This window comes from Pteronotus mesoamericanus, unplaced genomic scaffold (assembly GCF_021234165.1).
Source record: "Pteronotus mesoamericanus isolate MK-2021 breed Mesoamerican mustached bat unplaced genomic scaffold, CSHL_Meso_final contig_657, whole genome shotgun sequence".
In the NCBI taxonomy this organism is placed as follows: domain Eukaryota; kingdom Metazoa; phylum Chordata; class Mammalia; order Chiroptera; family Mormoopidae; genus Pteronotus; species Pteronotus mesoamericanus.
In genome coordinates, this window is record NW_026555229.1 from 15,785,208 (window position 1) to 15,801,481 (window position 16,274).

General features: G+C 39.6%; 1 protein-coding gene across 1 annotated transcript in view; it reads left to right on the top strand.

Moving 5' to 3' along the window:
- Positions 1–15,823, top strand: part of ATRNL1 (attractin like 1) — a 498,803-nt gene extending 482,980 nt beyond the window's left edge. Inside the window, exon 29 of the mRNA XM_054581578.1 lies at positions 14,434–15,823. Within this exon, the coding sequence (XP_054437553.1) occupies positions 14,434–14,558 (125 nt within the window). The 3' untranslated portion in view covers positions 14,559–15,823. The remainder of the gene's footprint in view (positions 1–14,433) is intronic.
- The last annotated feature ends 451 nt before the right edge of the window (positions 15,824–16,274 follow it).

A 16,274-nucleotide genomic window follows, 5' to 3' on the forward strand; every position in this document is an offset into this window, starting at 1 on the left:
CTATCTGTTGTTAGAGTGAAGGAGGTCATTTAAACACACCACTTCTTAGGAGTCTGTGTTGTGAATTACCGGAGAGAAGGTGTACCGCCTGCGTTCCCCCTACGCTTGGCAAATGCCAGCGGATGGTTTGAAGCCTGTCTTGAGGAATACACTGTGCTCCACCGCCTTTTCCTTCAGCAAAGGAAGTTTATCAGGGACCAATTTGGCTACAGACATATTTGTTTTTGTTAAAATGCCTTTGGTCATTAAGTTATCTATAATAACTTGTGGTAATGTCTAAGCAATTTGTAATACCATTAATGGAAAAATCATGATTCTGTATGGCATTTTGTTCTTCCATTTTGCCTAAATGGCTACAAGTGAAAATTTGTATAATTTCTTCTAGTTTTTTCCTATGATCTGAGCATTTTATGTCAAAGACATAAATATGCTTTCCTGTTGGAGTTTGTTAAAATAATATTTTGACACTGCAGAGATAGCTGTATATTTTCAATTTCTTTTAATGTTGAAATGATTTAAAAATATTGATAGCTATGACCTTGGGAGCAGAAACACCACCTTGGACAATACTACAATTCATTTTTTTTAGTTGATAGCTCGTCTTTTAATATTGAATGTGGTGTATCTGTGGTATATGACATCATAAACTTTGTATCTGTCTCCTATTCTCCCAAGTATTCTAACATAAGCACTATGGAAAGCAATGATACACGTCGCTACCCAACACTATTTTACCCTGGTTTAAAATTGCAATCTAGTTTCTTACAAATAAGTATTTGAGCTATGAAAAAAAATATGTTTTTGTGTTGGCTCTAACTTTGTACAAATCTCCAGAGAGAGATTAGAACATGAAAGGTGAACCAGTTTTCCCTTTTGAGTAGTGTTCCTTCAGGAACGGAGCGAAGCTTATGTTGGGATTTCCAAAGCTGATTTAAAGTCCTACAAGTGTCTCCAAAGATATTCAGGGAGGGTTGACTTGTTAATGCTTTGATGCCAAGCAAGTGTGGCAGCTGTCTCAATTTTTCATCCATATTACACACACTGACACAGATATTAAAACCTGTCTAGAGACGGCAGTGACCAAGATGCTGGGCAGGCGCTCACTGGTGTCGCTCTTGCTCTCTGGGCATAAGCATGTTGGGCCAGGAGAAAGGGGCGGGGACGCTTTTGGAGTACAGTTGGCACCATGCGGGAAAATCTCCCCAGGTCACCTTCTCAGACAACAGATGAACTATAGCCACTCATGCCCCGCCTGCCTTATTCTCACCCTCATCCCCACCCTCCACTTAGTAACTTTTCTGCAATTACATGCAAGTAGAGGAACATAAGGAGAGCCAACATTTCCAAGTACCTTTCAAGTAAAATAACACTGAGACTTCTAATCAGAGCTCACTTCCTTAGCAGCGCAAAGCATCATGACATGTCTTTTACTTCTCATTCAAGTGATACTTACTGACCACCCATCTTAGACTATGTGTGGGGTATGAAGGTGAATTAAAACATAGTCCCTACTTTCAAGGTGCTCCTTGTCGAAAGAAGCAGGCAAAGATATAAAGACAAGATTGTGTAATAATATAAAGAATTAGAAAACTGAAGTTTAAAAAGCTCTGTTAGGTTGTTCAGAGACTCCTGGCCATAAGATCAAGCCCCAGCATGGTCCCTGACTGCCCAGTCTCTTTACTCTGCTGATGAGACTTACAGCTGGTTTCTTGACACGTGTTGTTGGCATCATAGAAACCACAGTTAACAAGGTGCAAACCCCCTGCTTTGACCAGTGTGGTTCTCTGGTGGAAGTATGCCCAGTCCTTTGCAAGTCTTTAAATAACAATAAATGCATATTTCTAGCAAGAAAGTTCTCGCACCCAGCCATCCCCGACTTCACAGTGACACCTGTGGCAGACCACTGTGCTGCCACATGAGCGCATCTGTGGGACAGGAGGCCGGCAGTGAAAGTGGGGTCCTTGCTGCTGGCCTGCTGAAGTCATAAATTTGTAGAGCCAGAGGTGACCTTAGCAGCCACCTACTCCAACTTCCTTCCAAGAGAAACTTCTCAGGGGACATTGTGGATTTCAAATCAAGAACAGCTTGAAGCCACGAACTCGGCTGGCTTACAGTTGTCATGGAATTTGGGGGCTATTTGTTGCAAACGGAACGAGGATGCCCAGGTTGTAATAAACCACGGACTGGTCTTAAGAGTCTGTGGAGAATCTCAGTCCTGGCTTTCTCCTACCTCTCTGGATGTTGCTGTTTTCTCATGGGATCTCCTCCTCCATTATCAGTCCTCTTCTTGGTCTTTTCCTTACCCTATTCTTTCTTCCAGGGTGGCCTCATCCTCTCCAGTGGCAGAGACTGCTGGCTGTCCACCCAAGATTTGCTCCCCTTCCCACCAGTGGAGAGTTGTTTCTGGGAGGTAGTACTTGCTTGAAACATTAGAACAGTATCATGAGCTTTTCTGGCCCCAGGTGGTTTAGAAGGGGGTGTACCTTTCCTACCCTCTCATCTCCCACCTGGCACCCAGATTTCAATGTTCAAGGCAACCATAGAAAACCCCAGATCGAAGATAGTATGATAGAAGCACCATCATTCTGGGTCACTAAATACCTAAACAGAACAGATGCTGCCATGGGCCCTTCCCCACATACACATTCTGATACCAATCAAGTGCACCCACCTTGGACTTCACATAGTGAGAAACGAACTTCGATTTGGTTAAGCCACTGACATTTAGGCTTTACCTATTGCAGTAGCTGCTGGTGTTACCCACCTGCACAAGTACAAAGGCTTCAGATTCCATCCATTCAAATAAACCCTGACGACACCTATGGGCTAGACTTTATCCCTGAGCTTCACACCTGCATATCCAACTAGACACCTCCACTGAGATGCCCCGCAGGTCAGCAGCCTCAGTCCATTCAGTACATTAAGAACTGAACAAATAGTCCACCACCTTCCCACACACCCTGGCTCTTCCTGTTCCTCCTTCATATACTCAACCACCCAAACCAAAAAGCTGGGAGTTGTTTCAGACTCCTCCCTATTTTTTATCTCCCATAGTAATCCCTCCTAAACACGTGTCCTCTTCACCCCTCTTCTCTGTCCTGATTGCTGCATTCTTATCTGGTTTTAATAATAGTAGTCTCACTTCCCATTTCAGTCTGTTCTCCTTGCTACAACTAGAGTTGCTTCTTTGAAATAAAAGTCTGATTGCGCCTCCTCACCCCTGAAAATTATTCCATGGCTCTTTCTGGCCTACCAATTAAAAATCAATTTCCTAGTTTGGCGCATAAGGCCATTTTATGGCCCTCCTTCTGCCTGCTTCTCTCCTCTCTCACCATTCTACCATGTGCGCCTGTGTTCCAGCCATAGCAAATGCCCTGAAGTGTCCCAAATACTTTTCTCTTCATGCTGTTGAATTTGTAGTTCCCCAGCCCCTCGTCCCTCATACAGTGTTCTTCATCTGACTAGGTCCTTCTCATCTTTCAAACAGCAGCTCAGAGATGACCCGCCCCTCACCCCGTCAGGAATCTTTGATCTCCAGGCCCATCTCTGAGATCTCAGGTCTGGCTTTTCCTCCTGCTTTGTGCCTGCATCACAGGATTGGTCTCTGTGCAGTTGTCAGCAAACTTAGGAGCTCTTGCCTTCTTGCCAGAGCTTGATGCTGTTTGTAAATGACTCTGAGAACCACCAACTTGAACCGCACTGCCTGCAGTTGCCCTCAATCCATGTTGATGGACATGATCTGTGTTGTTTTCCACTCCTTTCTGCCACATAAATGGGTAAATGTGCCTCAAAGTGCTGAGGGCAGTGCCCGGCATTTAGTAAGCATTTAATCAATGTTAACACAGTAGTTGTTTTTTTGTATTATAATTGTGTTTATTACCATCATCATTAATTAATGCCTTTGATCATAACTGATTTCACACCCCAGCCCATGTTTTTTTCTTTCTCATTCAAAATAATGTGCTAGTCATTTGATGCAAAGCGGCAGTTTCCTTCTAATGACTTGAAGTGAGTGGAGTGCAAGTCAAGGGATCTAGAGCAGTGGTTCCCGCTGCTTTTGGCACCGGGGGCCAGTTTCATGGAAGACAATTTTTCCACGGACAGGGCGGGGGTGGGAGAACGAGGTGGGGGAGGAGGCGCAGCTCAGGCAGTGATGCGAGTCAAGCTTCACTTGCCAGCCGCTCACCTCCTGCTGTACAGCCGGGTTCCTAACAGGCCACAGACTACTACCAGCCTGAGGCCCCGGGGGTTGGGAGCCCCCTGACCTAGAGTCCTGGGTTTGAGTCCCACCACTGATACCAGCTGTGTGAGCCTGAACTAGTCATTTAATCACTCTGTGCCTCTTCTGGGCCATCTGCAAAGCAAGGACAAAAATAGCTTCCTGACCCACTTCCAATAGGACAGTCTTAAGGAACAGCCTAGATAATAAGTGTAAAAGCATTTTTAACTCTTAAGAAATGTATAAACGTTAATTATTAGTAGTATTTCCAATAATATGAGCAATATTAATATAAACAATGCTTTGTTTAATGTTGTCATTCTTCTCTTTTCCCATTATCAGTTTCAAATATTTTCACATTTTTTTAATGAGTGGACAATACTTTTAAGTCATCTATATCTTCATGAGTAAGTTCTCAATTTTATTCAAGACATCAAAATAATTCTGACTTGAAGACTTAACACTACCATCTTACTGACAATGTTGCTCTAAATAGCTGCTGTCCATGAGTCCATGTTTCTGTTATATTTTGTCCTTTATTTGGCATTCCATTTGGTGGGCATACTAATTTTTGAATGAATGAATGAATGAATGCTACTAAAGGATAGAGAAAAAAATCTTGAGTGCCCCCTGTGTTGTCTACTGCTTCCTATTTGACTTCAGACTTCTCGCTCGATGATGATGATCATGATTGTGATGGACAGTTTTTTAACTTTAATTTTCAATTACAGTTGACATTCAATATTATTTTATTACTTTCAAGTGCATAGCATGGTGATTAGATAATTATATAATTTATGAAGTGATCCCCTGATAATTCTAGTACCTACCTGGCATCATACATAGTTAATTCAATATTATTCACTACATTCCCTATGCTATACTTTACATCCCCATGACTATTTTATAATGACCATCTTGTACTTCCTAATTCCTTTACCTTTTTCTCCCATCCCCACAAACCCCTCCCACTGGAGACCTTCAGTTTGTTCTATCTATGAACCTGTTTCTGTTTTGTTTATTTTGTTCTTTAGATTCCATATAAGAGTGAAATCATATGGTATTTGTCTTTCTCTGACTGACTTATTTCACTTGGCATAATACCCTGTAAGTCCATCCATGTTGCTGCAAATGGTAGGATTTCAATCTTTTTTATGGCCAAGTGATATTCCATTGTAAATGTGTACCACAGCTTCTTTATCTACTGTGTATTGGCGGCACTAGAGTTGCTTCCATATCTTAGCTATTGTAAATAATGCTGCATTGAACATAGGTGTGCATATATCTTCTCCAATTAGTTTTGGACTTCTTCAGCTATATATCTACAAGTGGAATTGCTGGGTGCTATGGCAGCACTATATTTAATTTTTTGAAGAAACCGGATACTGATTTTTCCATAGTGGCTGAACCCATTTGCAATCCCACCAACAGTGCACTAGTGTTCCCTTTTCTCCACATCCTCACCAACACTTGTTTGTTGATTTATTGATGATAGTCGTTTTGATAGGCATGAGGTAGTATCCCATTGTGGTTTTAATTTTCATTTTTCTGATGATTATGATGCTGAGCATCTTTTCATATGTCTGTTGGCCATCTGTATGTCCTTTCTGGAGAAGTATCTATTTAGGTCCTCTGCCTATCTTTAATTGGATTGTTCATTTATTTTTATTTATTTATTTATTTTTTTGGTATTGAGTTGTGTAAGTTCTTTATACATTTTGGATATCAACCCCTTATTGGACACATCATTAGCAATATCTTCTTCCATTCAGTATTTTTTTTTCATTTCCTTGATGGTTTGCTGTGCAAAAACTTTTTAGTTTGATGTAGTCCCATTTGTTTATTTTTTCTTTTCTTCTCCTTGCCTGAGGAGACGTATCAGAAAAAAATATCGCTAAGAGAAATGTCAGAGAGTTTACTGCCTATGCTTTCTTCTAGGATTTTTATGGTTTCCAGTTTTACATTTAAGTCTTTAATCCATTTTGAGTTTATTTGTGTATATAGTATAAGAAGGTGGTCTAGTCTTATATATTTGCATGTATCTGTCCAGTTTTCCCAACACATTTATTGAACAGACCACCTTTTCTTCATTGAATATTCTTGCCTCCTTGCTTTCTTTGTTATAGATTAATTGAGCATGTAGGTGTGGGTTTATTTCTGGGTTCTCTGATCTGCGTGTCTGTTTTTATGCCAGTGCCATCATGTTTTGATCACTATAGCCAGTAGTATAATTTTCTATCAAGGACTGTGATACCTCCAACTTTGTTCTTCTTTCTAACGATTGCTGATTGCTGTGTCTATTCAGGGTATTTTGTGATTTCCAATAAATTTTAGAATTATTTTTTCTCGTTCTGTGAAAAAATACCATTGGTATTTTGATAGAAATTGCACTGAATCTATAGGTTGCTTTGGATTATATGGACACTTTAATGATGTTAATTCTTGTTATCCATGAGCACAATATATGCTTCCATTTATTTGTATCTTCTTCAGTTTGTTTCTTTAATGTCTTAGAATTTCCTGAATACAGGTATTTCTTATCTTCTTGGTTAAATTTATTCCTAGAGGTGTTTTGTTTTGTTTTTTTAAATCCAGTTTTAAATGGGATTGTTTTCTTAATTTCTCTTTCTGGTAGTTCCTTATTGGTGCATTAAAAAATGCAACAGATTTCTGAATATTAATTTTGTATCCTACTACTTTACTGAACTCATCTATCAGTTCTAGTAGTTTTTGGTGGTGTCTTTAGGTTGCTCTCTATATAGTACCATGTCAGATGATGGACATTTTTGAGCTCTTATGAGCCAGGCACTTTTTAAGCCTTTTCCATTTAATCACCACTATAACTTGGTCAAAAGAGTGCACATCCTTGATCCACTATAATGTAAGCTCCACGAAGAACAGAATCTTTTGTGTCTTGTCTGTCTCAGTCACTGCTAAATCCTCAGGGACAAGAGCAGTGCCTAGGATATATATAATAGGCACTCATGAAATAATAGTTGAAGTGATTTGCTCTACAAAGAATTTTTTGATCCTTAGGACTTCAGAGTTTTCTGGACATTTGTGATTTAATTTTGATTTTGTATAATTATTAGTAGTAGCTGATTGTTTTATAATGGAAATGATTAACTTTGTATAATACATTATAAATACAGCTTATAAAATACTGTCACATATAATCTCACTTAATTTAAAGCAACCAATGACATTTTACTACTAGAAATGCTAAAGTACAATGTCCATACCTAATGGAAAATAAATTATGTCTATTATTACAGAACTGCCATAGTTCAGTTTCCTCAATGAGCAGTAAGTACTTCATTTAAATTAAATTAAAGATGAGTAGGGCTTAAAATAAGGGATTATCATATGTCAGTTTTTTTTTAGTTGAAGAAAGAAAATACTAGAAAATGGTTTCCCATTTTCTGGCTTAGAAAGAGGGACTATCATTTGGAAATTTATTTAACAACTTTGAAAGGTAGCCGCTAGGCCGATTCTTATAATGTGTGTGCCCCTAAAAAATCAAAAATTTTTCAAAATAAGATTTTCTAGTATATGATTAAAATTAGAATAGATAAGATCTAAAAGGAGCTTTCCTTGTTAAAAAGCCATAAAGATTTGCATCCAACAATGACTTGAGACAGTACTGGTCATTAGTTACTCAGCATGTTCTACGCAATGAGGGAATAGTTGATGTAAAATTTAGGGAGTGTGGCAATGCCACAGGAAGTGGCATCTGTGGTGCTCGAGGAAGACTACAGTTCAGAGTATTTGTACAGCGTGTCTTTAAATGAAATTTTTAAATATTATGGTATGTTAAAGGCCAAAAACCAATTGAGACCATAATACAGTTATCATTTGTATTTAAACACTAACATCTGTAGTTATCACAGGTTTTTGATAGATGAAGAGAAATATTTCTTTAAACTCTCAGATAAATGTGACTAGTCCATTTGTCACTCCACTGTTTTCAGCACGTGAAGTATTTCCATTTTTGTTCAACAGTGTAACCTTTGGAGTTTTGCCTAATAATGACTTCAGTTGTGCTGGCCTTCCAAAAGATAAATTAAAATAGAGATGCATATTTTCTAATTATGCGTCGTCCCCTATTATATATTGGCAACGGTAGCCACACTGAATGTTAAATTAACTCTGCACAAAAGCTAGAGTCTATGTAACATCAAAGTTTCCCAAAGTCACTTTCTTACTCATATGTAAGATAGCCAAGACTCTGATTGGTATGTAGCTGTATACAATCAGAGAGAAAACATTTAGACATCCCAGCATGGTATTTCCATTTAAATCTGATTACAGTGAAATAAAACTGTAGCCATTAAGGTTTAGAAGAACTACAAATACAAGCCGTAAAAGAAGACAGATAGTAAATGAGGTAGTAAAACATTTCAGCAGGGTAAACAGGCTACAGCACTCATTCAAGTCTTCCTGAAGCAGAATGTACAATTCACTGCAGACCTTGCACCGGTCCCTGAGCTCCACTTAAACCTACAATTAACCTTTCACGCCTAATGAAGCTGTTTTCCTGGAAAATTAAAATATATAGTGGTGCTGCTTTTACACAGGCTGGAGAAGAGAGCATTCCAAAATGAGTGACTTTTCTGAGGCTTTGTTCAAATGTAAATGGGAGTGCCATGTTTGTATATAAAGCGAGAATGCTCTTTCCAAGGCAATTTCATTTGATGTGCAGTATTTTAGTACTGTACTTATTAATTGTTCTGCATAATTGTAAAAAAACACACATCAGTAATTTTATGATTAGATTGTTACTGCTGGAGTCTTTTAAGACCATTCTCCTTCCATTAGGAAAACCTAGGGTTTTTCTAAAGATAACTAAATTCCTGATGTTTTTCTTTGGCAGTTTTCATCACCAGTTTAGAGGTTTAAAAAGGTATATTTGCCATTTGAATGTTTAGCTATTAGACATTTACACTGCATTTTCTTTAGGGCATGTCTAGACATGGTTACTGAGAAACAAAGGTCTTAAATTTTAGGGAGAAAATAGTGGTTTGGTTGGTTGTTTTTTTGGTTTTTTTTTTTAAGCTTCTGAGTAAAGATCTGATTTTGCTGCCTCTTCTACTTATGTACAAAATACCTGTGGTAGCTCGCAGCATCCGAACCGGTGACTACTAAATCGTGCCCATGTTCTGAAGGAAATCTGCAGGGTCCCGGGGGAGTCCGCTGCCTTCGCAGCTGGCCCTGCCCGGGGCGATCCGGGGCAGCCCGCCACGAGCTGTGCCGCATTACAAGCATCGGGTTGAAACGCCGGGGACCACGGAAAACGGAACAGGAAACAGAAGAGGGCACTTGCTTTCTTAGGAGGTTTATAATTCACGTTTAAATAATCTAACTGCCATAGTGTCTGGTATTTAAGGACCCCAAGTGCAAAAAGGTAAAGCTTACAATAAATATTTAAACCCCAGCATTTTTATTGAATCTCCCGGCATATTTTGATATCCATTCTGCTAGCCTGCGGCGTCTGTGAATCATCTTGACATGGTAAATGAAATTCCTTTAGACCACCAGTCTAAAATAATGAATTGTTCCCCCGGTTAATTGTATTGCTTTGATAACAAGGAACTGTGCTAGGCCTAGAGAACGCAATAAGTGGATTTCATCAGATGATTTGTGTGACGTTTTGAAAAATGATCCTCTGGACTGACCTGATTTTCCTGGGACTCTAACGGCGCCGGCGTGAGCCGCTGCGCAGCCTCCTCCTGGGAGCCAGGACTTCCTCTTACGGTTTGGGGAGCATGGGGTCATCACCAGGTAACTGGTCACTGGGAAACCGTTCCCCGGGAAACCTATACCAGGAGGAAGGGTTTGCCTCAAAAAGCAAAACAGAGAACTTACTTCTAAGTTGCTCTTGTTTTATTGACACATACACTTTTTTAATCCAGGAGAGATCTCAAGCTATGTTTATCTCTTCATCGCAGGTATAAAAATAAACCAAATAGCAAGCAAAAGCTATTTATGGAGAACTTGCTATATATAGCCAGGGAGTCAGGCACCATAGCTTGTTTGCGTTTTGGCAGAGACTAAAAGATAGGCAAATGTGTGGGAAGTCTTTAGAATGGGAAAAAGAGGCTTCCAGGACACCCTGACTGGGGGCTGTGGCCTCACGAAGCTGGAGGCGGGCCCATTAGAGGCAGGGCATCTTGTATGGCTGTTAGGAGAGCCTATTTTCTTTTCTCTGATCGGTCCTGAGTTGGAAGCAGGGACAAAAATTACAGAAGCTGTCACTTATGAATCAAGTCCTGGGTATTTGGGGTCCATTGATAGAAGGCTAATAATTTGACTTCCGCAATTGCTGTTAGAGACTGCAGTGTAACTTCCGACAGGTGTGACGGAGCAGGGGGCGTCTGTGCTGGTTGTTGTCTCGGAGGGTTGGTTTCCTGGGCAGGTCGCTGCCGCTTGTGGGCCAAGGTCCTGTTTTTCTACATGGTCTGGCCATTGCCTATTTGTATATTCAGTCTCTCAGCAGCATATAAATATTACATTGCGGGGAAAAGGGAAGTAATATTGTCTTTTTGAAAGAACCACGGACTTGATGTTTCTTTTCATCAATTAAGAAAATTAGATTCCCCACTATAAAGCATGCTGAAGGGAAATGATAGAAATGACTTTTATTTTTATTTTTCTCTTTTTCAATGAGTCTTCCATGCACTCGACAATTCAGGAAGGCAGGCGGCCTCATTGCTCTTGTCTCCTCTAGTGGCTAGGCCCTCTTTAAGGTTGAACAGGGACCCAGCAATTTTGGGGTTGCTGATGTGTTCTCCAAATATTAAAACACAAAGAAATGCAGGCATAGTAATAAAATCTTGTGCCCAACAACCACTTGGCATGCTCGCGTGCGCACACACACGTAGCTATTACAATTAGTATGCTACTTATTAATAACCCAACAGGGTTTGTACAGCAGAATATCTCATGGTGTGCCTCAAGCTGCGTGGTGCAATAAAGCACAGAAGCTTAAATCTGAATGAAAGCCTCACTTGGCCCATCAAGAAGATGAGACCTGGGCAAGTGGCCCTCCCAGTGTCCTCTGTGAGCACACCCAGTGGCCACTCAGACATCACTGGGGGAGGAACGCAGGGTTTCCTACATTCATCTTGCCACTTACACAGAATCTCAAAACGCCCTTCGTTTTCCATTTTCATAAGAAAAGACCAAAAGCTGTCAAATTAAAATAAGCATGATTTGCAATTTCATTTGTAAATTAAGAACTGAAACATGGTTTACGATTTATTATTTTCAACTGAATGTGCTTCCAAGCTCACGAACCATTACTAAACCCAGGATGTGTTGTGAGAGACACTACTTTAATTAGGCTTTGGACTTCGTATACCCTGAAATACAAAGACACAGTGACAGTTTTGAATTAGCATACCATTTCCCGTCAACTGTTTACTTCTCTACTGGCACTGTACCTTCTGCAAGGGAACTGGCCTGAGTAGCCCCATGTAAATAGGGAAGTATTTGTTTTGTCAGAACTGCTTCGGTCACACGATAGCTTAATGAATAACATGATTTCATATTTGGATGCTGCGATCATTGAAATTAGTGTAAGTGGTCTCTGTCCACATGAAAGGAGGTACATACATATTATTTGTCACATTTGGCCATCTCGGACTGGATGGTGCCAGGAATGAAATCACAGAAGGCTGCGAATGATGACAGCGATACGCCAGGAGATGAAGGTCTGTCTGAACTGAACTTTTGGCTGGCACAACCATGGCCTGTGAGTTTCTTCCAAATAATGTGCTTCAGTTCCCTCCCTTAAAGAAATAACAAAACAAGTATTTCCTAGAGCAGAATAAGTGACTAAAACATCTGTGTTGGACAATTAAGAAGTTCATATGTTCTTTTCAAAGGTCAGGAAAGCAATTTGTATTTGAACTTTGACCCTTTGATCTTGCATTGTCTCTAAGAAATTCAGGATAATATTTAATATCCTGAAATAATACATCATTTAACAGCATCCATTAAAAGGTAAACATATAAGATTATTAACTTAGCCGGCAATCGCTGTAATTGTTCAATCCCTTCCCTCTAACACCGTCAACGTCTCCTTCACAAATAGCTTCTCTTCAGTTTGCAAAGCTACTCGAGGCTTCTTTTTTCCTTTAGAACACCCATGTACTCAGGTAATGATACACATCTCCATGTACTTCACATGACCTCGCTGTTTCTCCTAGAAACCAGTTTAGAATAAATTGACCTACAGGAATAAAAGAGCGTAATGACACGTTTCCTAGGGTGAGATCAACAAGTGAGGCCTCTGACAGCAGCACAGCGAGGAGCTGTCTGTGAAGGCTCGGGGACTGGTTCAGCTCGGCCTGGAGTCAGATCCCTGAGGTCTTACAGAAGGCACTCTGGTCCCTAGGTTTAGGATGTGATGTAGTATATTCTGTTTTACTCAAGAATTATAGGGGACTCAACAGAAACAGAAATGATTTATGGGTAGCTGTGATAAACCAAGGTATCTGTTTGTATCTGCTTTTACAAACTTAGGGAACTCTTTATTATCCCTGAGCATCCTACCAGATGTTCCTGTCAATCCATGGACAACAATGTGTAACTAAACAGTATTTTTTGGGATCGCCCAAGAGAGCTAGAGGTCACTTTCATGTTGATACTCTGCTGGTAACACTAAGGCCCTTTTCTAATATTTAAGATGTTTGTCAGCTAAATTTCTATAGGTTATCTTTTGTCCACATCCACTCGTACATAACACAACTTTATCCCTGGGGTGCTTTTGGTCTTATTCATAAAAACAGTTTAAGGGAATGAAAAGATAAGCCACAGACTGGGAAAAAATATCTGCAAAACACACATCTGGTAAAGGATTGGTATTGAAAATGTCAAAGAAATCTCTTAAAACAGCAATGAGAAAACAAATAGCTCAATTAAAAAATGAACAAAAGATCTGAATGGATAGCTCACCAAAGAAGACATACATATGACAAAAAAAAGCATACAAAAAGATGTTTGACATAATGTTAGTGGGGAATTACAAATGAAAATAACAATGAATTAGAGCCTCATGCCTATTAGAATGGCTAAAATCCAAAACACTGACAACAGCAAATGCTGATGAAGATGTGGAGCAACTGCAACTCCCATTTCATTGCTGGTAGTGATGCAAAATGGCACTACCACTTTGGAAGACAGTTTGGCAGTTTCTTCCAAACAGAAATGTAGGCTGACTGTGCAACTCAAAGATCATGCCCCTTGGTATTTGTGAATTGAAAACTTACATTCATACAAAAAGCTTGCACATAGATGTTTATGGCCGCTTTATTCATAATTGCCAATAAATGGAAGTAATCTGGATGCCCTTCAAAGGATAAACAAGTTGTGGTCCATCTATACAATGGAATATTATTCAGTGATAAAAAGAAATGAGGCATCGTGCCAAAGAAAAGGATATGATGGAACTTGAAGGTATATTGCTAAGTGAAATGAGACAATCCAAAAAGGCTTATATTTTACTATTCCACTTGTGTGACATTCTGGAAAAGGCAACACTATAGGGACATTTTTTTAAAAATCAGTCATTACTGGAGGCCCAGGTGAAGGGAAGAAATATATTGGTAAAGTACAGGGGACTGTTAGGGCAGAGAAGTTATTCTATGTGGTGTGCACCTGATGTTACACATTTGTCAAAACGTATAGAGCTGTTCAATGCCAAGTGTGGACCCTAATGTAAACTATGGACTTTAGTTAATAACCATGTATCAGTATTGGTTCATTTTTTTATATAAACCTTAAACTTCCCTAAGAAATTTTTTGAAATTTTAATGCAATGACCTTTGTCCCATACACACACACACACACATGGAAATGGTAACACTGGAAATTCCTTGTACATTCATAGCAAACCTGTGTTCAGACCTAGAAACGAAGTTGTGGGTCATATCCACAACTCACTGTGATATTTTGTCATCTCTGAATTTGATTGTCTGAAGTTAGAGCCAATTAACTTTGTTAGACCCTTGTTCTTCTTTCATGAGTGGAGTTCATATGTCCAAGTTCAGAAACATCATGAGTAAAGACTAAACAACTTGGTAACTTCCAATAAACAACTAAATGTTTGATAACTGAATGTAAAACCATACAGTTAAGGGGCTAAGCCACCACTGTTGCCAGCCTAGAAACACCTAGCCAAACATTTCAAGGCCTCTTTCCTTTTCTTCCAGGTCTCGCCATTGCCAGTGCCCTAGTAGATATTTCACAACAGAAGCCTTCAGATAGTAAAGACAAGACTTCCGGAGTCCGCAACCGAAAGCACCACCTCTCAACACGTCAAGGAACTTGTGTCTGAGAAACAGGAATTGCCCCTGGATAATTTGTACCGTTTCACTTTGTCAATGGCTTCCGTTAAGGCTGATCTATGGCCTCAAGTTTTATGGAGGCAAAACTCTGGATGGTCCCAGGACCCAAGTACAGTTCCCTGCAAATGGGCAATGACCCAAGTGGCCAAAGAATGTTCATGAGTTTTATAGAAGTAACAGTATTGAAGGTCAAGGGTGATAAAGTCAGTTTTTACGACTCTCTTAGGCGTATCCTAGAGAACATTAAATTGCTCTGGAAAAAGATGTATATTGTTTCTTATGCAGATGAAAAATATGTAATTCATATAAACCAAACTGTTTATATCCCAAGACATTAAAGAAAGACATTTTATAATGCCTGAACAATGAGAATTGTACAGTTTTTGCCTCATAAGCAAACTTAAAATCACTTGTATATGAACAGGAAATGAAGAAATCACAATGGCTTTAAATACTGTTTTCTCTCACTGTAAATGTAACTGCAAGATTTTGATTTAGTAGGATGTAGGCAGTGTATTTAAATATTTCACATGACAGTATCACGTTCAAACTCATTTTGAGAATGTGGCTATTTTCCACCTAACTGGAATGCAGAAGCAAACGAGCACATTCTGACGGGTGGTAGGTGCCCCTTCACAGGAGGTTTATTAGGATTCTGAGTGAAGAGGACCTTCCTGCCGTCCATGCCAACCGCCTAACTCATTATCAGACCTGATAGAGCATGGGAAGGCCTGTCCAGCAATCAGTTTCCCCTCCTTCCAAACACAGCCTCCAATGCCTCAGACCTGCAGAGAGCGGCAAGAGCTGTTCTGCTCTAACATGGTGATTTTTAATTGCCTAGGAACCGTCGGATCAGACCTAAACAATCCCTCTGCATTTTTGTAAGAACAGATCATCTTTTTTTGGTCTTCCTCTCCCAGCTGCTAGATTTCGTCTACCTTTTACAAATGCGATGGAAAGTATTGTGAGGCGACATCTCCCAAGTTATAATATGGCCCAGGTCCCTTCCTGCCAGCCATTTGACTGAGAATACAAGCAGGGAGGAGTATTTGCTGGCAAGCATCTGCAGAATTCTCATTTCTAACATGAACACATTAGTGGCATGAGAGAAAGTCTCCAGTGTAAAAAATAAGTTCATTATTGCCCCCATTCAGCCTATTATTAACAACTCAAAATCAAATTATGGCAGAAAAGAAAAGTGATGTATAATGGCTTTCACATTGGGACATAGGATCCTGTGTGTCCTGAGTTTGACCACCGTTCATGAGACCTCAGTGGCATTACAGATCTTATTGGGAATTATAGGTCCTTACTTTAGGGTGACTGCAAGGTATTTGTAGAGAACACTGAGAGGTATCCAAAGCTGCTTTACATGATAGAGTTTTGTTCAATATGAAAGTCATTGAAATATGTTTGATGTTTAGAACTACATATGTACTCTTCACATTCTTTGGATTTCTGGAAGGTAATGAATGACACGTCACTGTTTACAGCTAACGCATAGTTACTTGCATGCTATGGTTGTGCAGTAGCGGAACACGACCCTATTGTGATATTAAATGTTGATTTTATAATGCCATTTATACATAGCTTTAATTTGATGAGGATCGAATGTAATATATATCAGGAATGATCACACAATATGTAGTTGCATCGTATATAAGATTGCTAGGTTGCTTCTAACCATGACTATGTCATTGTTTTAA